This window comes from Choloepus didactylus, chromosome 1 (genome assembly GCF_015220235.1).
Source record: "Choloepus didactylus isolate mChoDid1 chromosome 1, mChoDid1.pri, whole genome shotgun sequence".
In the NCBI taxonomy this organism is placed as follows: domain Eukaryota; kingdom Metazoa; phylum Chordata; class Mammalia; order Pilosa; family Megalonychidae; genus Choloepus; species Choloepus didactylus.
This window is the reverse complement of record NC_051307.1, coordinates 211,042,561-211,068,430: the sequence shown is the minus strand read 5'-3', so window position 1 is coordinate 211,068,430 and position 25,870 is coordinate 211,042,561. Positions and strand designations below refer to the sequence as shown.

Sequence of the window (25,870 nt, the reverse complement as noted above, 5' to 3'; positions counted from 1 at the left end):
TGAACTTGATAGGGTTGTTTTAGGATTTGTAGACCAATTGAAGTCCTTATCTCTAATTTATCAGATCTACAGCTTCGTGGAGTACACTTTCTCTAACTAACCAGCAGGTGGCGTCCACGAGCCACCTGTTCTCCACAAGCCAGTTCTCCCCTGCTTAGCCTTTTTGGTGAGTGGGGGAGTGAGTCTTGTGAGGTCCAATTGGTGTACCAAGCTTGCGTGTGTAGTTGGTGTTGCCTGCCCTGTATATGGGGCGTGTTTCTGGGCAGTCAGGGAGGGCGGGGTGGTTCTAACAATCAAATCTCCCTGGTGATCCTAGAGTTTTAAAGCTGTCCAATAGTCTAATCATTCAGTTCAGTCCTGCCACAGTTTGTCTCTGCCACTGACCCACAAGTCCTTGGTATTGGCGTATGGCTCCTGAGACTTGCAAGTGGGCCCCTCTTCCAGGTCGTGCACCCCGGGTCCTCTGTTGAGGGATGACTGTGCTATGTCACAGGTGAGTGCCGTCCCCCCAGGGCAGTTCTGGGCTGCTGGGCTGTGTAGGGAGGTTCCCAGTCTGCTGAAATGATGGCTGAATGGGGCTTTGTTAATTCACACTGCTCTACCTTCCCAACTCTGGGACAATCAGCTGAGGTTGCAGGGAAGGCTAATGTCCACGCCCAGTTTTGTGGTGTGTGCCTGTTATTTGAAGCACTTCCATCACACTGGGTTGTCTGGGGCAGTTCTGGGCTATGGGGCTGGCGATGGGCAGGAGTGTTTCCTGTCCACCAGGATGATGGCTGTGAGCGGACACCCCCCTTTTCTTGGGAAGTTGTGTTGTTTAGTGAATTTTCTCAGCCACTGGATTATTGCCTTTTGTCTCAGAGCTCTCCTAGTTCTGCTCTTGACTTGACCTGCCCAAATTGCAAGTCTTTGAAGCTTTCTGTATTGGGCTTCTTAGAGTAATTGTTTTAGAAAAAGAAAAAAGGATTAAAATTAAAAAAAAAAAAAGGGCCGTCCTTAGAGATCTAATGGGTTATTGAAATGCTAATAGACAAAGCAACCAGGGCCATTAAGGAAAGGTCCACAGGGCAGAGAGATCAGCTTTTCTTCGGGATTTGCATATGCGCCCCAGGGCCCTTCCCTTTCTATGTTCACCAGAACTCCAAAAATCCTCTGCTTTTATTTTGGAGTTTTTCGTGTTGTTTTTTTTCTATACCTGTCTCCTCTCTGCTGGGCTGGCTGCTCTCAGATTCTCTGGCGTCTGGTCTCAGTCTATCTATGGTTGGAGTTTGGATCAGTAGAATGAGTTTCCGATAAGGGCCGCCACTGCAGTTCTCCCTTCTCCTTCCCGGAGCTGACAGCCCCTCCTCCCATGGGACTGAGCCTGGCAGGGGGGGGGCGCGGGTCCCCTGGCCGCAAAAACTTACAGATTTCGCTGATCTCAGCAGTTCCACGTTTTCATGAGTGTTGTATGAAGTATGCCCAAAGTCAGATTGCTCTGTGGTGTCCAGTCCACACAGTTCCTGGTTTTGTACCTACTTTCCTGGAGGAGTAACTAAAACATACAGCTCACCAGTCTGCCATCTTGCCCCGCCTCCCCCAACATCCCTTTTTGATAAAAAACTTCAAAAATTATGAATTGAAGGAAACTTCCTCAATATGATGAAGAGCACGTATGAAAAACCCACAGCCAGCATAGTACTCAATGGTGAGAGACTGAAAGCCTTCCCCCTAAGATCAGGAACAAGACAAGGATGCCCGCTATCACCACTTTTATTCAGCATTGTGCTAGATGTGCCAGCCAGGGCAATCTGGCAAGACAAAGAAATAAAAGGCATCCAAATTGGAAAGGAAGAAGTAAAATTGTCAGTTTGCAGATGATATGATCTTATATCTGGAAAACCCCAAGAAATCGACGTTACAGCTAATAAACAAATTTAGCAAATTTAGCAAATTTAGCAAAGTAGCGGGATACAAGATTAATGCACATAAGTCAGTAATGTTTCTATATGCTAGAAATGAACAAACTGAAGAGACACTCAAGAAAAAGATACCATTTTCAATAGCAACTAAAAAATCAAGTACCTAGGAATAAACTTAACCAAAGATGTAAAAGACCTATACAAAGAAAACTACATAACTCTATCAAAAGAAATAGAAAGAGACCTTAAAAGATGGAAAAATATTCCATGTTCATGGATAGGAAGGCTAAATGTCATTAAGATGTCAATTCTACCCAAACTCATCTACAGATTCAATGCAATCCCAATCAAAATTCCATCAACCTACTTTGCAGACTTGGAAGAGCTAGTTATCAAATTTATTTGGAAAGGGAAGATGCCTCGAATTGCTAAAGACACTCTAAAAAAGAAAAACGAAGTGGGAGGACTTACACTCCCTGACTTTGAAGCTTATTATAAAGCCACAGATGTCAAAACAGCATGGTACTGGCACAAAGATAGACATATAGATCAATGGAATCGAATTGAGAATTCAGAGATAGACCCTCAGATCTATGGCCGACTGATCTTTGATAAGGCCCCCAAAGTCACTGAACTGGGTCATAAAGGTCTTTTCAACAAATGGGGCTGGGAGAGTTGGATATCCATATCCAAAAGAATGAAAGAGGACCCCTACCTCACACCCTACACACAAATTAACTCAAAATGGACCAAAGATCTCAATATAAAAGAAAGCACCATAAAACTCCTAGAAGATAATGTAGGAAAACATCTTCAAGACCTAGTATTAGGTGGTCACTTCCTAGACTTTACACCCAAAGCACAAGTAACAAAAGAAAAAATAGATAAACGGGAACTCCTCAAGCTTAGAAGTTTCTGCACCTCAAAGGAATTTCTCAAAAAGGTAAAGAGGCAGCCAACTCAATGGGAAAAAATTTTTGGAAACCATGTATCTGACAAAAGACTGATATCTTGCATATATAAAGAAATCCTGCAACTCGATGATAGTACAGACAGGCCAATTATAAAATGGGCAAAAGATATGAAAAGACAGTTCTCTGAAGAGGAAATACAAATGGCCAAGAAACACATGAAAAAATGTTCAGCTTCACTAGCTATTAGAGAGATGCAAATTAAGACCACAATGAGATACCATCTAACACCGGTTAGAATGGCTGCCATTAAACAAACAGGAAACTACAAATGCTGGAGGGGATGTGGAGAAATTGGAACTCTTATTCATTGTTGGTGGGACTGTATAATGGTTCAGCCACTCTGGAAGTCAGTCTGGCTGTTCCTTGGAAAACTAGCTATAGAGATACCCTTCGATCCAGCGATTGCACTTCTCGGTATATACCTGGAAGATCGGAGAGCAGTGACACGAACAGATATCAGCACGCCAATGTTCATAGCAGCATTATTCACAATTGCCAAGAGATGGAAACAACCCAAATGTCCTTCAACAGATGAGTGGATAAATAAAATGTGGTATATACACACGATGGAATACTACACGGCAGTGAGAAGGAACGATCTCGTGAAACATATGACAACATGGATGGACCTTGAAGACATAATGGTGAGCGAAATAAGCCAGGCACAAAAAGACAAATATTATATGCTACCACTAATGTGAACTTTGAAAAATGTAAAACAAATGGTTTATAATGTAGAATGTAGGGGAACTAGCAATAGAGAGCAATTAAGGAAGGGGGAACAATAATCCAAGAAGAACAGATAAGCTATCATGGATAAATTTAATGTTCTGGGAATGCCCAGGAATGACTATGGTCTGTTAATTTCTGATGGGTATAGTAGGAACAAGTTCACAGAAATGTTGCTATATTAGGTTACTTTCTCGGGGTAAAATAAGAACACTTTGGAAGTAAAGTAGTTATCTTAGATTAGTTGTCTTTTTCTTACTCCCTTGTTATGGTCTCTTTAAAATGTTCTTTTATTGTATGTTTTTTTTTTAATTTTTTTTAAATTTTTTTAATTTTTCATGCAGTTGATTTAGAAAAAAATAGTTAAAAAAAAAAAAAAAAAAAAAAACAAGGAAAAAATATGCAGAGCCCCCTTGAGGAGCTGGTGGAGAATGCAGGGGTATTGGCCTGCCCTACCTCGATAGTTGCTAACATGCCCAGAGACATAGGGGACTGGTGGTTTGATGGATTGAGCCCTCTACCACGGAATTTCCCCTTGGGAAGACGGTTGCTGCAAAGGAGAGGCTAGGCCTCCCTATAATTGTGCCTAAGAGCCTCCTCCCGAATGCCTCTTTGTTGCTCAGATGTGGCCCTCTCTCTCTACGTAAGCCAACTTGAAAGGTGAAATCACTGCCCTCCCCCCTACGTGGGATCAGACACCCAGGGGAGTGAATCTCCCTGGCAACGTGGAATATGACTCCCGGGGAGGAATGTAGACCCGGCATCGTGGGATGGAGAACATCTTCTTGACCAAAAGGGGGAGGTGAAAGGAAATGAAATAAGCTTCAGTGGCAGAGAGATTCCAAAAGGAGCCGAGAGGTCACTCTGGTGGGCACTCTTACGCACACTTTAGACAACCCTTTTTAGGTTCTAATGAATTGGGGTAGCTGGTGGTGGATACCTGAAACTATCAAACTACAACCCAGAACCCATGAATCTTGAAGACAGTTGTATAAAAATGTGGCTTATGAGGGGGGACAGTGGGATTGGGGGGGCCATAGGGATCATACTCCCGTCTGTCTAGTTTGTGGATGGTTGAGTGGAAAGGTGGGGGAAGGAAACAAACAGACAAACAAGCAGACAAGGGCGCCCAGTTGTTCTTTTTTACTTTAGTTGCTCTTTTTCACTTTAATTATTACTCTGGTTATTTGTGTGTGTGTGGTAATGAGGGTGTCGGGGATTGATTTTGGTAATGAATGTACAACTACGTAATGGTAATGTGAACAATCAAATGTATGATTTGTTTTGTATGACTGTGTGGTATGTGAATATATCTCAATAAAATGAATAAAAAATGTTATTGACTATCTTTAAATGATAAACACTAAAAGAACACTAAATTTATGCAATTATCTTTATGGACTCCTCAGATTTTTCACCATTATTGAAATATAGTTTTAGAAAAATAGTTTTGAATAAAAATTTTCCTTTTGGTAATGATCTCCCAGATTCCAGAATTTTGTAATTCATCTTTAAAAATATATACATATTTAATATATAGTATGTAATGCTGTAACTTTATACTTGATTTTCTTTCTGCCTTTACCTTCTTAAGAGGATTATGATTATTTGATAAGAAGTAAAGAGATAAGGAACATTTTGAATACTATTTAGATCCACCTTTGTCTGGCTAAATTTCCAACAGTTTGTTCTGCAAAAGAATGTATCATTCATACTTTAGTAACACATTATTTCTGAGTTCCAGTAACTTCACCCTCACCTGCTGGTGTGCTTGAAAACTTGCACTCAAAAACAAACAGACAAGCAAGAAACCTGACCTATAGTGTTTGCTGATTTCCGTGGTGTAAATATTATCACTATGATGGATTTTAGGATTCTAAGCGTTCAGCAACTGGTTTGCAAAAATCTTGAATATTTAACAGTCCACTCTTGTAACGATAGGAGCCAGCTTCAGCTCACCCCATGTGTCAGGTGTCAAGCCTACCCCACTCCCAGTCTGCACCATGTTGTTTGGTCTTGTGGAACATTCTCTGTACCAGGGCATATTGCTGAAGATTGTGGAAACATCTGAGTTGCCATTTAAAGATTGTTGACAGTCTATTACAAAAAATGTTTGTATGTATTTTTCTGTTTATTGTTTTAGACTATTTATTATTAAGAATGTATTATGTTAGATAAAGATAATTTTCAGGGCTAAATAGATTGATAGAATGATTTAATTATAGACAGACAATACTTCACTGATTGTAAAGGCTGAATTCATTTGTCTGTTCTAAAATAGTAGTAATTTATGATATTGTGCAGCTGAAGGATCTCTTAAGGAGAACTGTAGAAAGATTTCTAAAACTCTTCGACCCAGAAGACCAATGTGGGCTCCCAATATTTAAGATGGAATTGACATTTGATGATGAGAAAATGGAATTTTATCCCACTTTTCAAGATTTGGAAGATGTTGTTTTGAGCTTGGTAGAACGGATAGCTGAAGCTCTGCAGGTATTGTATCATCCTTACCCATTGAATTTATTTATATGGCTCTTTTTTCCCAGAGTTTTAAATTATTTGAGTTGAGTCGTCTTTGTCTTTATACAGTGTATGTAAGTACATAAAATTTTATAACCCTTTGTTTTATTTTCTTATCCAACTTATTTCCAGTTAAAGAGTTCTTTCTCTTCAAAAAAGTCTCCTTGCCGGAATGACATTTTCCTTCTTTGAACTTTTATTGTAGTTACGAATTGATATTTTTGTGCCTGTCTCATCTCCCCTACTGGGTTGTGAGCTTAAGGACAAGATCCAAGTCATGTTTGTTCTTTCTGGAGCTTTCTGGTATAATTTCTTCAACCTTATAAGTACTCGGTAAAGATTTATGAATGATAGACACATAAGTCAATTTACATTTTCTATTAGACTGCAAACTACACCCTTTTAAATTATTATTTTTCATCAACTTATCTTTTCTTGGACCATTAAAATCTGAAAAGAATGTTTTAAAAATAAAATAAAAATATAGTGTAAGATCTAATTATAGACCAACTGCACAGTTGTATCTTTATTTCATAAATTGTTATTTTAATTTGCATTAGAATGTCCAAACAGTACCTTCTTGGCTATCAGGAACTTCAACAACTGTAACTCTTGACACAGAACTTCCTGAGCATGTGATGCAGTGGGCTATTGATAAGCTGAAGATGGCAATACATCAGAACTTAGAAGGCCCAAGAAAACATTATGACTCATACGGTATATATGATATATATATATATAATATACCTTTTTTCCCAACATATACAAGGTTGTCATTTTATTTTTACTAAAATTTGGTCAGATATTTGGCTGGGACATTCATTAAAGAAAAAGGAGAGCCAGAAGTGAACATAGCCATGTTTTTTTGGCAGAAGCAAGGATCAAAGCCAAGACATTTGAATTCTGTTGTCAATCCAAAGGGTGAATATAAACTGGAGCAGGGTTTATAGTGTAGAAAGGGTAGAAAGGAGAGATATTGAAATAGGAGGAAGCTGAATCACAAGTAAGAGCAACATAATTTCTGAGAATAGCTATGAAAATCTGCAGCTCAATTTTTTGGTCAATAGTCTTTACAAGAGTGTGGAGTCAGGATGGATAGTTGCTATTAGATCCTCAAATATTCTGTTGCCTTTATTTAGAAATGTCTGTTTAGCCTGGTTTACTTGCTAAGTGTATTTTATTTTATTCTATGTATTCCTTTGAAATGTAATAGTCCATTTATGTTAATACTCTATTAACAATAATATTTGTGTAGGCTACCCCATTCCATGGCTTGACCTTTTTAAAAAATATTATTGAGATTTTAATTAGATTATTACTCTTCAGTTGAAAAATATAATTGGCTCCTTGATGGAACAGCAGATGAACAGATACGGACTTTTCAGGCAAAAGATCATACTTTTGATGAATATACACAGGTAAGTGGTAATTCTGTTTTATTGATGTCTTTTGATCTTTTATCTCTTAAACCTTTTATTTTGAAATAACTTCAAACTTATAGGACAGTTGCAAAAATAATACAAAACCTAAACAGAAAAGCAACATAATCCCCCACCATAGATACCTAGATCCACCAATTATAGATTTTGCCACATTTGCTGTATTATTTAATGTAATCACGTATCTATCTATCTGTCTATCTATTTATCCATCAGTTTACTAAACATTTGAGAGTAAGTTTTATATATTATTCTCCTTGAACACATAATACTTCCGTATGTATTTCTAAGAACAAGGATATTCACTTGTGTAACCCTATAGATACAATTATTGAGTTCAAGAAATTTAGTATTTATATAAATTTATAGTCTATATTCCAGTTTTTTCATAAGTCCCAATAATGCCCTTTTGGGCCTTTTCTCCTCCAATATTAAATTCAGTTCAGGGTCATGTGTTGCATTTAATTGTCATTGTCTCTTTAGTTGCTCTTTTTTTTTTTTTTTTTTTTTTTTTAAATTGTGGACATGTATATACCCCAGAAACATTCCCATCTCAGTCACTTCCAAGCAAATTATTCAGTGGGATTAATCACAGTCACAATCTTGTGGTACCCTCAACCCCTAATCATTACTAGGACATTCCCAACACTCCAAACAGAAACCCTGCACCTATTATGCATTAACTATCCACCCCACCTCCACTACTACCCCTGTTAACTGTACTCTACCTTCTATCTCTATGCCTTTGCATATTATAGCTATTTCATATAAGTGGAATCATACAATATCTGTCCCTTTCTTTCTGACTTACTTCTTTCCTCTGCATGATGTCTTAAAGTTTATTCCATGTGGTAGCATGTATTAGAACTTCATTCCTTTTTAAGGTTAAAAGGAATTCCGTTGTATGTATATACCACATTTGTTTGTCCATTCTCCTGCTGATGGGCATTTGATTGCTTCCACCTTTTGGCCATTTTGAATAATGCTGCTGGGAACATTGATATACAAATATCTGTTTGAGACTCTGCTTTCAGTTACTTTAAGTATACAGGAAACCTCATTTTATTGCTCTTCATTTTAGTATGCTTCACAGATATTGTGCTTTTTTACAAATTGAAGGTTTATGGCAACCCTGTGTCAAGCAAGTCTATCAGTGCCTTTTATCCAACAGCATGTGCTTATTTTGTGTTTTTGTCACAAAATAATTGTGTTTTTGTCTCGCAATATTTCAAACTTTGGATTATTATTATATCTGTTATGAGATCTGTGATCGGTTATGTGATCAGTGATCTTTGATGTTACTATCATAATTGTTTTGGGGCTTCACAAACTGTGCCCATATAAGATGGCAGACTTAATTGATAAATGTGGTGTGTGTTCTGACTGCTCCACCAACTGGCTGTTTCCCATCTTTCTCCCTGTCCTTGGGCCTCTCTATTCCTTGAGACACAACAATATTGAAATTAGTCCAATTAATAACCTTACAATGGCCTCTGAGTGTTCAAGTGAAAGGAAGAGTCGCAAGTCTCTCACTTTAAATCAAAAGCTAGAAATGGTTAAGCTTGCTGAGGAAGGCATGTCACAAGGCAAGATAGGTGGAAAGCTAGGCCTTTTGTGCCAAGCAGTTAGCCAAGTTGTGAATGCAAAGGAAAATATCTTGAAGAAAATTAAAATTGCTTCTCCAGGGAATACATGAAAGATAAGAAAGCAAAACAACCTTGTTGATGATACGGAGAAAGTTTTAGAGGTCTGGATAGAAGATCAAACCAGCCGTAACATTCCCTTAAGCCAAAGACTAATCCAGACTAAGGTCCTACCTCTCGTCGACTCTATGAAGGCTGAGAGAGGTGAGGAAGCTGCAGAAGAAAAGTTAGAAGCTAGCAGAGGTTGGTTCATGAGTTTTAAGGAAAGAAGCCATCTCCATCACATAAAAGTGCAAGGTGAAGCAGCAAGTGCTGATGCAGAAGCTGTAGCAAGTTATCCAGAAAATCTAACCAAGATATTTGATGAAGGTGGCTACACTAAACAACAGATTTTCAATGTAGATGAAACAGCCTTATATTGGAAGGACTTTCATAGCCAGAAAGGAGTGGTCAGAGCCTAGTTTCAAAGCTTCAGAGAACAGGCTCACTCTCTTGTTAGGGGCTAATGCAGCTGGTGACTTTAAGTTGAAATCAGTGCTCATTTACTGTTCTGAAAATCCTAGGGCCCTTAAGAATTACACTAAATCTATTCTGCCTGTGCTCTTTAAATGGAACAACAGAGCATGGATGATAGCATATCTATTTACAATATTGTTGACTGAATATTTTAAGCCCACTGTTGAGACCTGCTCAAAAAAAAAAAAAAAAAAAAAAGATTTGTTTTAATGACAATGTACCTGGTCACCCAAGAGCTCTGATGGAGAAGTACAATGAGATGAATATGAATGATTTTTTCCTGCGTGCTTACACAACATCCATTTTGCAGCCTGTGAACCAAGAAGCCATTTCAACTTAAAAGTCTTATTATTTAAGTAATACACTTTGTATGGCTATAGCTTCCATAGATAGTGATTCCTCTGATGGATCTGGGCAAAGTAAATTGAAAACCTTCTGGAAAGGATTCATCATTCTAGATGCCATTTAGAACATTCGTGATTCATAGGAGGAGGTCAAAATGTCAACATTATTTCCTTCTTTCTATTCTCTTTGTATTTGCTTTGCTCTTCTAATTCCTACAGATGTGAGAATAGGCTACTGATTTGAGATCTTCTTTTTTAGTGCAATTTTATTGAAATATATTCACATACTATACAACCATCCAAAGTGTACATCATTGTTCACAGTATCATCATATAGTTGTGTATTCATCACCACAATTTTTGAACATTTTCATTACTCCGAAAAATAAAAATAAGAATAAAAATCAAAGTAAAAAAGAGCACCCAAAACATCCCATACCCCTCCCCCCATTATTAATTTACTTTTTGTCCCCATTTTCCTACTCATTTGTTCATACACTGGGTAAAGGGAGTGTGAGCCACAAGATTTTCATAATTACACAGTCATATAAGCTATATTGTTATACAATCATTTTCAGGAATCAAGTCTTCCGGGTTGTAGTTCAGCAGTTTCAGGTATTTCCTTCTAGCTATTCCAAAACACTAAAAACTACAAAGGGATATCTTTATGATGCATAAGAATGATATCTAGAATGAACTCTCGACTCTATTTGAAATCTCTCAGTCACTGAAACTTTAATTTGTTTCATTTCTTTTCCCCCTTTTTATCAGGAAAGCTTTCTCAGTCCTACAAAGCTGGGTCCAGGCTCATCCTCGGGAGTCACATCCCATGTTGCTAGGGAGATTTACACCCTTGTGTGTCATGTCCCATGTAGGGGGGAGGGCAATGAGTTTACCTGCCAAGTTGCCTTATAGAGAGAGGCCACATCTGAGCAACAGAAGAGGTTCTCTGGGGGTGATTCTCAGGCACAATTATAAGTCAACTTTGTTTCTCCTTTGCAGTAATAAGCTTCATAAGGGCAAGCCCCAAGATCGAGGACTCAGCCTGCTAAACTGGTAGTCCGCAATGCTTGCAAGAATATCAGGAATTCCCCAGGTGGGGAAGTTTAATATTTCCACATTTCCCCCCAGTCCCTCAAGGGGGCTTTGCAAATACTTTTTATTCTCTGCCCAAATTACTCTGGGATGTATCGGGGCTTCATGCTAACCTGTACAAACCAACCAGAATTCACTCCCTATTCAAGATTCCATGTAATTATGGTGTTTGAGTAAATTGACCATACAAGTTAAATTATATATTATGCTATAGATAATACAGATTTTGCACCAAATAAACATCTCTTCCTTTGGTCTCACATAGAAGCTGAAGTCTTAAAACATAGTCAATATCATCCTTTACGCATTAATCTGATTTACCTTACTCCCAACCAAGTCCATTTCATTTATATCTCTAATTGAAGTCTGATCTCTTTTTCAGCTGTTTTAACAGTTTCTGTATTGGGTAATGCTTACATTCATAGCTGCTGAACTCTGGCTCTGAGTCCCAGGTGCCACACAGACACCCAAAGCTCCAGGGACCAACCAGGTCACACACAAACAGCTCAGAATCTCAAAAAATAGACATAACTGTTACAACTCATGAATAAATATGACTGCTGTAAGAGCTTACAATCTAGGAAACTTTACGTAAGCCTTTCCCTTATAACTCATGCTCCCAGATTCAATTCTCAGAGTTTACCCATTGTTATTAGTCTGTATTAGTGCAGCATTATAATATCTGTCTTTTCATTTCTGGTTTATTTCACTCAACCTACTGTCCTCATGTTTCATTCACTTTGTTGCATACTCACAGCTTCATTCCTTCTTGCTTCTCCCTCATACAATAACATTCTTATATTTGTACATTTAATCACACTCATTGACCACTCTAGGTTTCACTAAGTTATACTGTCCCAGTCTTTATCTTCTGTCTTTCCTTCTGGTGTCATAACAGACCCCTTACCTTCCTCTTTGAACTGTATTCACAGTCATCTTTTTTCAATGTATTTACAATATAGTGCTACCATCACACAGTTTTGTGCTATCCATTTCTATATGTACACAATCAGTCCTCTAGAACATTCTATACTCCTTCATCAAATGCCCGATCTTTACTCTCTTTCTATGTCCTGGTGTCTTCATTTCTACATTCTTCTCCAAACCTCTCTCCTGTCTTTTCCTATCTGTCTGTAGCCCTCCGTTTAGTATTTCCTGTAGAGGAGGTCTCCTGTTCATGAACTCTCTCAGTGTCTATCTTTAAATATTTTAAACTCTCCCTCATTTTTGAAGGACAGTTTTACTGGATATAGAATTCTTGGTTGGCAGTTTTTCTCTATCTGTATCTTGAATACATCATACCACTGCCTTCTCACCTCTATGGTTTCTGCTGAAAGATCTGTACTTAGTCTTATCGAGCTTCTCTTGTATGTGATGGATTGCTTTTCTTTTGCTGCTTTCAGAATTCCCTCTTTCTCTTTGATGTTTGAAAATCTGATTATAAAGTGTCTTGGAGTAGGTCTATTTGGTTCAGTTCTGTTTGGGGTACACTGTGCCTCTTGGACCTGTAATTTTATGTCGTCCATAAAAGTTGGGAAATTTTCATTGATTATTTCCTCTGTTATTCCTTCTGCCTCTTTTCACTTTTCTTCTCTTTCTGGGGCACCCATAACACATATATTTGTGCACTTCATGTTGTCATTCAGTTCCCTGAGACCCTGCTCATACATTTCCATTCTTTTCCTTATCTGTTCCTTTCTGTGCAGGATTTTGGGTGTCCTGTCCTCCATCTCACTGAGTCTTTCTTCTGCCTCTCCAAGTCTGCTGTTGTATGTCTCCATTGGTTTTTCAGCTCTTCTATTGTGGCTTTCATTCCCATAAGTTCTGCCATTTGTTTTTTCAATCTTTTGAATTGTTCTTTATGATCAGGCAGTGTCGTCTTTATAGCCTTCATCTCTTTTGTCACATTCTCTCTCGCTTTGTTGATTTGATTTGAAAGATTTGTTTGAACATCTAAAATTAGTTGTTTCAACTCCTGAATCTCAGTTGAAATGTTAGTTTCTTCCTTTGACTGGGCCATATCTTCCTGTTTCCTGATGTGGCTTGTGATTTTTTGCTGGTGTCTAGGCATTGATTCCCTTGATTGGTTTATTCTGGAGGTTGTTTTCTCTCTTTAGCCTAAGGTTTTCTTGCTGATTGACTTTGATCTCTATCTTTTCTTTTTTTCACTCCCCAGCCAGTTTTCAGATTGGCTCTGCCCCCCAGTCTTCTCCCTAAAATCAGGTACCTAACATGGTGTGCCACAGGGATGGGAGGTAGGCACTGGGCATCCCAGGAAGTTCACTGTTTGTGGTAATACAAATCTACTGGCTTCCAGTGTTGCTCTATTTTCCACCAGCTAGCAAGACCTGGGTTTGTTTTGGGGCCCTGCTTTAACAGTTGGGTCTTCTCTATTTCTCAGCCAAGACAGGGCCAGGTTTCTGTACAGGGTGTGTAGACCAGCTCCTGTGTTGCTAAGAAAGGATCCTTGCACTTTCTGGACTGTCCAGCAGATGATGCTGTTTGGTAACTTGATCATCCTCAGAGGCTGCTCTGCCTTGGAACACAGCCAGGCTGAAACTGCAGGACAACTATGCCCTCACTCTGCTGGCCAGTCTGGCTTGATGTGGGGTTCTCCCTGTGGTGAAGCACTCCTCCAGCTGACTCAGCACTCCAGCTGTCCCCAAGGCAAGGAAACAGCTACCATCTGCTGCTTTCCTCAAGGGTGGATGAAGGGCTTTCAGACCCAGGGCTGAAAATGCGTCTCTGTCCATGTTTTCTTAGTTTCTTTGTCCCTCACTGATCTGGGACTTGAAATGTCCTCCCCTGTACACTGGGTCTTCAAACAGTGAGGGTATTTTTCACTGCTGTGAGATTTTAAAATCTGTGTCCCTGGTGGGAGGGGTCCCACATGGAGACTGAGTGAGGGGGAGGGGAGACTACTGGCTGGTCTGGGACAGAAAATTCCTACCTCATATTTCTTCTCTTGCTTCAATTCAGCATTTGCAGGGTCCTTCTCCAGTCTATATCCTCCTCCAGAGTCTCAAACACTTCAGAATTGTCCTTTTTTTAATTGACTCTCTGGAGAGAAGTTTTCAGTAGCTGTTTACATTGCCATGTTGATGACATCACCTTCATTGTGGTTTTAATTTCCATTTCCCTGATGATACAAGATATTGAGATTTTTTTATCTTCATCTGCATTTCTTTTTTTTTTCTTTTTTTTTTTGGCTTTTATAAAAAGGGGGGTTTATTTGGCTATACAGTTACAGTCTTAAGGCCATAAAGTGTTCAAGGTAACACATCAGTAATCAGGTACCTTCACTGGAGGATGGCAAATGCTGTCCAGAAAACCTCTGTTAGCTGGGAAGGCACGTGGCTGGCGTCTGCTCCAAAGTTCTGGTTTCAAAATGGCTTTCTCCCAGGACATTCCTCTCTAGCAAGCTTGCTCCTCTTCAAAACAGTCACTCACAGCTGTACTCCATTTAGTCTCTTTGAATCAGCACGTTTATATGGCTCCACTGATCAAGGCCCACCCTGAATGGGTGGGGCCATGCCTCCATGGGAGTATCCCACCAGAGTCACTACCCACAGCTGGGTGGGGCACATCTCCATGCAAACAACCTAATTCAAACGTTCCAACTTAATCCCCACTATTCTGTCTGCCCCACAAGATTGCATCAAAGAATATGGCTTTTTCTGGGGGACATCATACATTCAAACTGGCACAATTACCAAATCTGCTCTTAAGCAATGAGTGACAGAATCAAGATGCATAATGTCTTAACAGAATGAAACCAATAAAATTTAAGTTTTAACAGCGTTAAAAAAATATATCCTGATTTTCATTTTTTAAGAAATCAATTGCACTTCCACAGTGGGGGGGAGACCTTGGATTTACAGAAGCTCATGTGAAGAAGATGTTGGTATTTTAGTTGATTACTAAAGAAATCAACTAATATTGAAACTAATAGAAATATTAAAGACTCTGTAGGGGATGTCATTTGTAAGCCAGGGGCATGTATGCAGTTTGTGGAGCATCCAGAAAAGGGCAATGGTAACATGATTATTACAGCTTCAGAGGTGTCAGGTAGAAAGTGTTCTTTCTAGTACCTGAAGGCAAGCATTACCAATAACTATAGGTTGCAAAGGCATATCCTGATTCAGTTGGAAGAAAGGTTCTTCTATAAACCAGGAACTATATGAACCGCTGTAAAGAAATAGAATTGTTCACAGTTTTGCAGAAAGGAAACCTAACTCTCACAGCAGTATCAAGATAGAACTATTTAGGACAGTGATATCAAATTGTCTCTAAGTACTCTTTCACTGAAAGTGAAAGGTGAGATGATATTTCCTAGCCATTTTATGAAAGGTATTTCTGCATTGGGTTGAAGATTGCATAAGTAGACCTCCAAGGTCATTTTCAATGCCAAAATTCTTTGTTCCTAGGACATCTTTATTAAATAGCATTGTGAATCAAATATAGCTTCTGTTGACTCATGGCCATTACTATGAACATCATCTCATTAATTTGGACTGAAATTACTAGCTTTTTACTGCATTTCTTTTTAAAAATAAAGTATCTGTTCTAATAGTTTGAACATTTTAAATTGAGTTTTGTATTATTATTGAGTTATATTGGAGTTATTGTTACATTGTTATTATTTATTTACAAGAGTTATTTGTATATTCAGGATAAAAATTCTTTAGCCAAAATAGTGTCTCCAAGTTTGTGGCTTGCTTTTTCATTTTTGTAACAATTTCTTTCAAAAAGGAGATGTTTTCAACTTTAATGAATTCTTTGCCTATTCCAAGTTCACGAAGATTTTCTCCTATGTTTCTCCCTAGAAGTTTTATAGATTTAGCTCTTACATTTAGGTCTATGACCCATATTTCATTTTTGGGTATGGTATGAAATATGGGTCATGGTTCAATTTCTTCCTTGTGGGGATCCAGCCATTCCAGCATCATCTATTGAAAATACTATCTTTCCCCCGATAAATTATTTTGGCATCTTTGTTTGATATCATTTGATTCAACATTTGTGAGTCTATTTTGTGGATTCTCTTTTCTGGTCCACTGATCTATATGTCTATTCATATGCCAATACCACACTGTCTTGATTTTTGTACTATTATAGTAAGTTTTAAAATCAGGTAGTATAAGTTATCTAACTTTGTTGTTCTTTTTCAAAATTATTCTGACTATTCTGGGTCCTTTGCATTTCCATATAAAATTTTTAAATCAACCTGTCAATTTCTAGAAAGAAGTCTTTTGGGGTGTTTTTTTTTTTTTTTAGAATTTCATTGAATTGCTGGATCAGTTAGGGAAGAATTGCCCTCTTGAAATGAATCTTTCACTCCATGACCATCCTGTGTGTAAGATTGAATCATGTACCCCAACCAAAGGCATGTTCTTAATCTTAATCCCCTTTCCTGCAGGTGTGAACCCTTTTGTAAATAGTATCTTTGAATATGTTAATATGAGTGAGGGTATGGACACATATGTGAATAGGAATCTTGGAAGATTCTATTTAGTTTTTGTTAAATTGAATCAGGGTGGGTCATAATCTGAATGACTGGAGGCCATATAAAAAGGAAATTCAGATGACTGAGCAGGAGAAGTAGAAGGAAGAAACCAGAAAGGATGGAAATGAAATAAAGCCCAGGAGAAGACTAAGGACATTGCCATTTGACAGAGGAACACTACCAAGTCTGAGAGAAAGCATGGCCTTGCCTATGTGTTGATTTTGGACTTCTAGCCTCCAAAGTGTAAGCCAATAAATTATTGCATTTAAGCCAACAATATATTGTCTAGTATTTGTCATAGCAGCTCTGGACAACTAAGACACTCTCCTTGATTATTTGACCAAAAACAAAAAGTTCCTTTCATTTCTTTTCCTGCAGATTTAATTAGAATCCTTAGTGAGACATCAGTAAGGACACAAGAAAATATTTAACAGGTACACAGATTCTCACATGATATAGGTTTGTCCCTAAAGAGAGAGAAATGGGCTGACTTTGGGATAGTATTATTGGTAAGCCTCAGGGTAGATTTAATCTTTTGAAATGTCCAGATTTTGATGCTGTATTGACATTGCATTGGATATTTACTGGTAGGTCGGCAACTTCTTTCATGAAAGGATAAGGTGAAGAAAGATTTAAGCAACAAAGGGAAAAATTTTAGTCATTTAGCAAAAAGAAATGAATTTGCACTTATATGATTAAGAATTTTACTACAATAAAGTACTATAAAATCACTGATGAACTAGAAAATTCAACGTAATTTAAAAATTTTAAATGCATTTTTTTTTTAAGTTTTTAGAAAAATTTTTCAATCTTGCCTCAGAAATAATGCTTTTGCCTCAGTGGGTTCATTTCCCTATGGTGCGTTTGGATTGCGAAGATTTGAAAACAGGCCTAACAAATAAGGCAAGATCCTTTGCAAGCATATTGTTAAATGACATAGCATCAAAACATAGAAAAGAAAATGAATGGTAAGTAGAATTAATTGCCAACCTCAGAATTATAGAACTCAAAAATATTTTGCTAATAATAACTCTTAAAAAAACAGATTAAAATATGTGTATTTAAAATTTTTCCTCTATCATGCCTACTAACAAGGTTCGTTTGTAGTCTTATTGGGCTGGGTGCTTTTCATTGTGATTATTTGAGATTAGTTTTAAGGCAACTTGGATTTTAAAACAAAAAACTTGAAATACACCTGTATTTGGATACAAGTTGCATGATAATGCAAAGATCATAGGTTTTCTGTGATATTTGGAAGATCTGGGATCATTCTTGACCTCAGTAGTTACTTGTTGGGTGATCTAGCTTTTCTCATCTGTAAAATGGAAACAATAATATCCAATTTTCAGGGTGGTTATAAAATTGGATTTATAAACTAGTTGGCTGTTAGCTGAATGTGTCATGTGAATGTGTTTTACTTGTCTTGCATTGTATTATATTTTGTTTAAACAAATTTTGAATTTGTTATCAACATTTCAAAATTTGAGGATTTCACACACATAAAAAATCCAAATTTCTTATTTCTCTTGAAAAAGTGGGAAGACCATTGGGCCCACAATGGTAAATGAAGCTGAGTATCAGCTTACCCTTTTACAGGGAATATGTCCTCTCATCTGCTTACCCAGTGCTTGGCTAACTCATTGTCCAACTCACTCTGACTCCCTTGTTACCTATCTGACTCTCTAAAGGGATTTGAGTTTGTACTTCTGTAAAAAATAAAACTAATATATGTATATAGCATCAAGCATAGTACCTGGCACGTGTTACTCAAAAAATGTTACCTATTGTACTTATTTTCTCAGAGAATGTGAGAAAATTATATAATTTGGAATCTGAAAGACCTGAATTTGAATCCAGACTTTGCCATTAACTATTTCCATGACTTTGGGAAAGTTACCTGAGCCTCAGTTTTTGGCTATGCCAACTGTGAAAAAAGATATCTCCTTTGTAGGGTTAATATAAGGACCAAAGATAACATTGGTAAAGCATCTAACACTGTGACTGGCATAGAATAGACACCCAATAAAGGGAGTTGTAATGTCAATAAATTTTTTAAATAGAGAAACAAATATATTACTTATAGAAACTCAAGTATTTATCAGACATACTAGTTTCAAAAGTATATTACACAAAAAATAACAAAGATGGTAAAGTATTAGACACTATCCCTTTCTTGAGAGTCTAACAATCTTATTGAAAAGACCAATGGTAATGTCATAGCTAATCTAAAAGTGATTTATGTTTACTATGACTTTTTTTTTTTTTTTTTGCTATTTATTTTTGGAGTATCTGTGGTTTTACTGGAAAAGTCTATTACTTCCAACAAAACTGTATCTTAATGTAAACCCTTGGTATAAGAGTAACCAAGCTGTCAGTTTCCTCTACCTAGCTCATTTTTTTCAATAGATTTTTTTAATTTTTAATTTTTTATGCAATTTATTGAGATATTTTCATTACTCCAAAGAATAAAAATAAAAATAAGAATAAAAATAAAAGTAAAAAGGAAAACCCAAAACATCTCATACTCCTTTTTCCCCCTTATTATTCATTTACTTTTTGTCCCTCTGTTTTCTACTCATCTGTCCATACACTGGATAAAGGGAGCGTGAGCCACAAGGTTTTCACAGTCACACAGTCACACCGTATAAGCCATATAATTATACGATCATCTTCAAGAATCAAGGATACTGGATTGCAGTTCAGCAGACTCAGGTATTTCCTTCTAGCTACTTGAATACACTAAAAACTGCAAAAGAACATCTATATCATGCATAAGAATAACCTCCAGAATGACCTTTCAAATCCATTTGAAATCTCTCAGCCACTGAAACTTTATTTTGTTTCATTTCTCTTCCCCCTTTTGATCAGGAAGGCTTTCTTAATCCCACAGTGGTAGGCCCAGGCTCATCCCTGGGAGTCCTGTCCCACGTTGCCAGGGAGATTTGCACCCATGGGAGTCTTGTCCCATATAGAGGGCAGGGTAGTGAGTTTGCCTGCCAAATGGGCTTAGAGAGAGACAGCCCACATCTGAGCAGAAGGAGTTCTCTGGGGGTGCTCAGGCACAATTATAAGTACGCTTAGCCTCTCCTTTGGAATACAAGCTTCATAAATGCAAGCCTCAGGATCGAAGGCTTGGCCTACTGCAGTCTCTACCTAGTTCATTTTAAAATTCCTTCCTGTTTAAATTCCATATACTTGATATAGATAGCATCAAAAGGAGAAAAAGTGTGCCACTAGGTTAAGGAGAAGGTCATTAAAGAGCAATTCACTTACTTCACAGTTTGGTTTAGCACTGCCTGGGTCACCTTGCTCTTAATCATTTTACTTGCCTTCTTTTTTTTTGCTATGTATGTCTCTCCCCAAGGGTCTCAGATTCTACTCCAGCAAGGCAAAAATTCTCCAGGAGGATCATCTGCGTTTTTGCATTGTCCACGTAATTGCATCCCTGCTATATTTTTGAGAATCAAGAATTGACTACATAGTGGGAAGATGGCAGAGTAGGATGCTCCAGGGTTAATATTCTCTGCCAGAACAACTATTAAACAGGCAGAAACTGTCTGAAACCACTATTTCAAAACTCTGGAGTCCAGTAGAACAATGTATAGCATCCAGGGAAGAGTGGGAGGAAGAGGCTGGTAAATTATAATAAAGACTAGAAGGGAAATTACTCTCTCCAAGCTGCAAACTGCAGTTTACCAGCACCCACCTCCCACTCTTGCAGCAGACCGCTATGGGGTACGGCCCTTGACTAGCACCCTAGAGACAAAAAGGAACACAAATTTCCACTTCTCCAAAATCAGGGGTGGATACATGATCACTGACCATGGCTTTTCATTAATGACTTTGGATCACTGGGGGTCTGCCCCAGACAAAGGTTGCTTAAAGATGCTACACTTCTGAAAAGCTGTGGGGTCAGTTCAAGGACTGTCTTTGCTGGGCAGGTCAAGAAAGTGCACTTTTGGGGAACAATGGAAGATGTTTCTGGTACACTTCCAGATCCCTTCCCTAGGGCAGTTTGGAGCAGGTCTGTTCCTTCTTCAAGGGTCTCTGGCCTTGTTCCAGCTGGGAAAGACTGACTTTGGAAACTTCTCTCTGGTGTTTTTTTCCTTCTAGGCATAAAACAGCTTGAGACTGACAGTGAAAGCAGGTTTTACCTGCTTTAAACACCAGGAAGAGGGAGACGGTCTATCTCCTGGGAAATAGAGGGGGCCTTCAAATTCCTGTAAACAAGGGAACTTCAAAGCATCTAACAAGCACAAGGCTAGGACCAGACACAGGTCCAGAGAAGACAGAGAGAGCCCTGCACTTTGCATTTGCCTTGGGGGAACTTTCCTGATAGGAGGGATGGCACTCAAGAAAATCTCTGCCATATTACCATGTATTAAAAAATCAAGAAACAGACATTTCAGGAAATAAATCCCAGAGTTAACATTTAAAAATATTCAAATGTACAGTGTGCAACAAGAGTACAAGACAAATAAAGAAACAGGAAATGATGGCTCATCAAAAGGAAGAGGATAAAAATCCAGAATACACCATTGAAGAAGACCAGACTGTGGACACACTAAACAAAGATGTTTTAAAAAATGATATTAAAAATGCTGAAACAGATAAAGAAAAATACACAGAAAGAACTAAAGGATATCAGGAAAATAATGAATGAGCAATATGAGTCTTAGTAAAGAGACAGAAATTTTAAAAAAGGGACCAAACAGAAATTTTAAAAAGGAACCAAACAGAACTACTGGAGTCGAAGACCACAGTAACTGAAATGAAAAATTCCCAGGATGGCTTCAGGGGCATGTTGGAGCTGGCAGAAGAAAGAATAAATGAACTGGAAGACAAGTCAATTGAAATGAGTCAGGCTGAGGAGCAAAAAGAAAAAATACTGATAAAAAGCAAAAATAGCCTAAGACACCACTGGACACAATCAAGCAAACAATACCAATATATGCATTAAGGAAGTCCCAGAAGAAGGAAAAAGAGAGAAAGAGGCAGACAGAATAGTCCAAGAAATAATTATAGAGAACTTCCCAAATTTAGCAAAAGATGCACAAAAACATGCACATCCAAGAAGCCCAGAGAACACCAAACAGGATAAACAGTGATTTAAAGCAGCATAAAGCAATAAAGATCTCCAGTAAAAGTAACTATTTGGGTAATTATAAATGCCAGTTTTATTGTATTGTGTTTTTTTATGATATATAACTCCACCTCTTACTTTCTACAGGTGCTAAAATTCAAATGCATAAAAAGTAATGATAAAACTAGTTTTGGACATGCAATGTACAGAGATTGCATGGGATTGCATGCAATTTACAGAGATAAACAGTAACAAGTAAAAAAAAAAGGTGAGCTGACTGAGGGGTATGCATATGTTATTGAAGTCAAGTTGATATCAAACCAAATATGATTATTATATATTTTAGGTTGTTAAATTGTTACCACAAGGAAAACATATGAAAAATATATTCAGATAGAAAAGAGAAGTAACTCAATATGGTACAACACACAAAAAAATCAAATAAATATAAAAGTAGGCATTAACAGAAGAATTGGAGGGGGGAGGCATAAGGCTTAAAATGACTAACAGAATGGCAGAAGAAAGTCAGACATTATCAGTAGTACATTTTTTAAAATGTAAATTGATTAAACTGTCCAGTTAAAAGGCAGAGCTTGACATAATGGATAAAAAGCATGACCCAACTATATGTTGTCTATAAGAGACTCAGTTAAATCCACAGACACAAGTAGGTTGAAGGTGAAAGGATGGAAAAAATATACCATGCAAATAGTAACCACGTGAGAGCTGGAGTAGATATACTAATATCAGATAAAGTAGCCTTTAAGTCAAAAATGGTTACCAAGAACAAAGACAGTCATTATATACTGATAAAGGGGTCAAGTCAACAAGAAGATGTAGCAATTATAAATATAGATGCACCTAACAGTAGAGCCCAAAAATATATGAATACTGAGGGATTAGAAGGGAGAAATTGATGGTTTACGTTAATAGTAGGAGACTTTAATGCACCACTTTCAAGAATGGATAGAACATCTAGACAGAAGATCAATAAGGAAATATAGGACATGAACAATAATCTAAATCAATTAGACCTAAAAGACATATATGGAACACTACACCTAACAACTACAGAATACACATTATTCTTGAGTACATATGTATCATTCTCCAGGATAAACCATATGTTAGGTCACAAAACAAGTATTGATAAATTTAAAAATACTGAAATCATACAATGTATCTTCTCCAAACACAAAAGAATGAAGCTAGAAGTCAATAATGGGGAGAAATGGAAACTTCACAAATATGTGGCAATGAAACAACCTACCCTTAAACAACTAATGGGTTAAAGAGGAAATCACAAGGGAAATTAGGATATATGTGAAGGCAAATGAAAATAAAATTATAACATATTAAAATTTATGGGATGCAGCAAAGATAGTGCTGAGAGGGAAATTGTACCTCTAAATGCTTACATTATGAAAGAAGAAAGATTTCAAATCAGAGCCCTAACCTTGAAACTGAAAGAATTAGAAAAAGAAGAGCAAAATAAAACCAATAGAATCAGAAGAAAGGAAATAACAAAGATAAGAGTGGAGATAAATGAAATAGAGAACAAAAAACAGTAGAGAGAATCAACAAAACCAAAACCAGTTCTTTGAAAAGGTCAATAAAATTGACAAACCTTTAGCTAGACTGACAAAGAACAAAAGAGGGCATGAATAAATAAAATTGGAAAAGGAAAAGGGACATTGCTACTGAAATTACTGAAATAAAAAGGACTATAAGAGGATATTAGGAACAACTGTATGCCAAAAGATAGATAACCTAGATGAAATGGAAAATTCTTAAAAACACACAAACTACCTACACTGACTCAAGAATAAACAGAAGATCTCAACAAACCAATAATTGATAGAGATTGAATCAGTAATAAAAACCTTCCAACAAAGAAAAGCCCAGAACCAGATCATTTTACCGGGGAATTTTGACCAACATTCCAAGAAAGCTTAACACCAATCCTGCGCTTTCAAAAAATTGAAGAGGAGGGAATACTTCTCATACCAAAGCCAGATAAAGATAACTCAAGAAAGGAACATTACAGACCAATATCTTTTATGAATATAGATGCAAAAACTTCCTTAACAAAATACTAGCAAACCCAATTCAACAGCAAATTAAAAGAATTATGCATGATGATCAAGTCAGATTTATCCCTGATATGCAAGGATGGTTCAATGTAAAAAAATCAATTAATGTAATACACCACACTAACAGAATGAAGGAAAAAAACACATGACCATCTCAATTGCTGCAGAAAAGGTATTTGACAAAATCCAGAACCCCTTCTTATTCCTAGTTTTCAAACACTTTGTCAACTAGGAATAGAAGGAATCTTCCTTGGCATGGTAAAGGGCATATATGAAAAACCCACAGCTAATATCCTGCTTAATGAAGAAAGTCTGTAAGTTTTCCTTCTAAGATCAGGATGCCCAGTGTCACCACTGTTATTCAACATTATTTTAGAAATTCTTGTTAGAGCAATTAGGCAAGAGAAAGATATAAAAGGCATTCAAGTTGGAAAGGAAGAAATAAAACTTCCCTATTTGCAGATGACATAATCCTATCTACAGAAAATCCTGAAAAATCCACAACAAAGCTCCTTGAGCTAATATGTGAATTCAGCAAAGTGGTAGGGTACAAGATCAACACTCCCAAATCAGTAGTGTTCCTATACACTAGCAATGAGCAATCGGAAGAAGAAATCAATGAAAAAATAATTCCATTTATAATAGCAAAAAAAGAATCAAATATCTAGTAATAAATGAAACCAAGATTGTCAAGGACTTGTACATACAAAACTATGAAACACTGCTAAAAGAAATCAAAGAAGACCTAAATAAATAGAAGGACAATCCATGTTAGTAGATTGGAAGACTAAGTAGTGTTAAGATGTCATTTCTACCCAAAGCAATTTACGGTTTCAACAGCCTTCTTTGCAGAAATGGAAAAGCCAACAATCAAATTTGTATGGATGGGTAAAGAGACCCAAATAGCCAAAGCCATTTTAAAAATAATAATGAATTTGGAGGCATCACACTTCTGATCTTAAAACGTGTTACAAAGTCAGAGTAATCAAAACAGCATGGTACTGGTACAAGGACAGACATATAGACCGATGGAATCGAATTAAGTGCCTGGAAATCAACCCTCACATTTATGGCCAAATGCTTTTGACAAGAGGGCAAAGACCACTCAATTTGGGAAGAATAGTCTCTTCTACGAATGGTGCTGGGAAAACTGGATATCCATATGCAAAAGAATGAAGAAGGACCCCTGCCTCACACCCTATACAAAAATTAACTCAAATAGATGAAAGACCTAAATATAAGAGCCAGAACTCTCAACCTCCTAGAAGAAAACATAGGGAAGCATCTCTATAGTACCTTGTGTTAGGCAATGGTATTTTAGACTTTACACCCAAAGCACCAGCAATAAAAGAAAAAATAGGTAAATGGGACCTCATCAAAATTAAAAACTTTTGTTCCTCAAAGGACTTGATCATGAAAGTAAAACAAAAACCTACACAATGGAGAAAATATCTGATAAAGTTTTAATATCCAGAATATATAAAAAATATCCTCAACTTAAAAACGAAAAGACAAACAACCCAATTAAAAAATGGGCAAAGACTTGAATAGATATTTCTCCAAAGAAGATAGACAAATGACCAGAAAGCACATGAAAAGATGCTTAACATCATTAGCCATTAGGGAAATGCAAATCAAAACCACAATGAGATATTATCTCACATCCACTAGAATGGTTAGTATTGAGAAAGCAACACCACAGAAACTTGAAAGTATTGGAGAGGATGCAGAGAAATAGGAAACTCATTCATTGCTGGTGGCAATGTAAAATGATGCAGCTGCTGTGGAAGTCAGTTTGGCAGTGTCTCAGAAAGTGAAGTATAGAATTACTATATGACTCTGCAATCCTGCTACTTGGTATATACTCAGAAGACTGAAAGCAGGGTCTCGAATAAATATTTGCACGTTTATGTTTATAGCAGCATTATTCACAATTGCCAAAAGATAAAAGCAAGTTTCCATTACGTGATGAATGAATAAATATAATGTGGTATATACATACAATGGAATATTATTCAGCTGTAAAA

The 25,870-nt window shown here is 37.2% G+C and overlaps 1 protein-coding gene across 1 annotated transcript in view; it reads left to right on the top strand.

Annotated features, from left to right (window-relative positions):
- DNAH12 (dynein axonemal heavy chain 12) overlaps window positions 1-25,870 on the top strand; it is a 304,653-nt gene that overhangs the window by 46,948 nt on the left and 231,835 nt on the right. Inside the window, 4 exon segments of the mRNA XM_037798810.1 lie at window positions 5,909-6,097; window positions 6,685-6,841; window positions 7,451-7,542; window positions 17,457-17,635. Coding sequence (XP_037654738.1) covers window positions 5,909-6,097; window positions 6,685-6,841; window positions 7,451-7,542; window positions 17,457-17,635 — 617 coding nt within the window.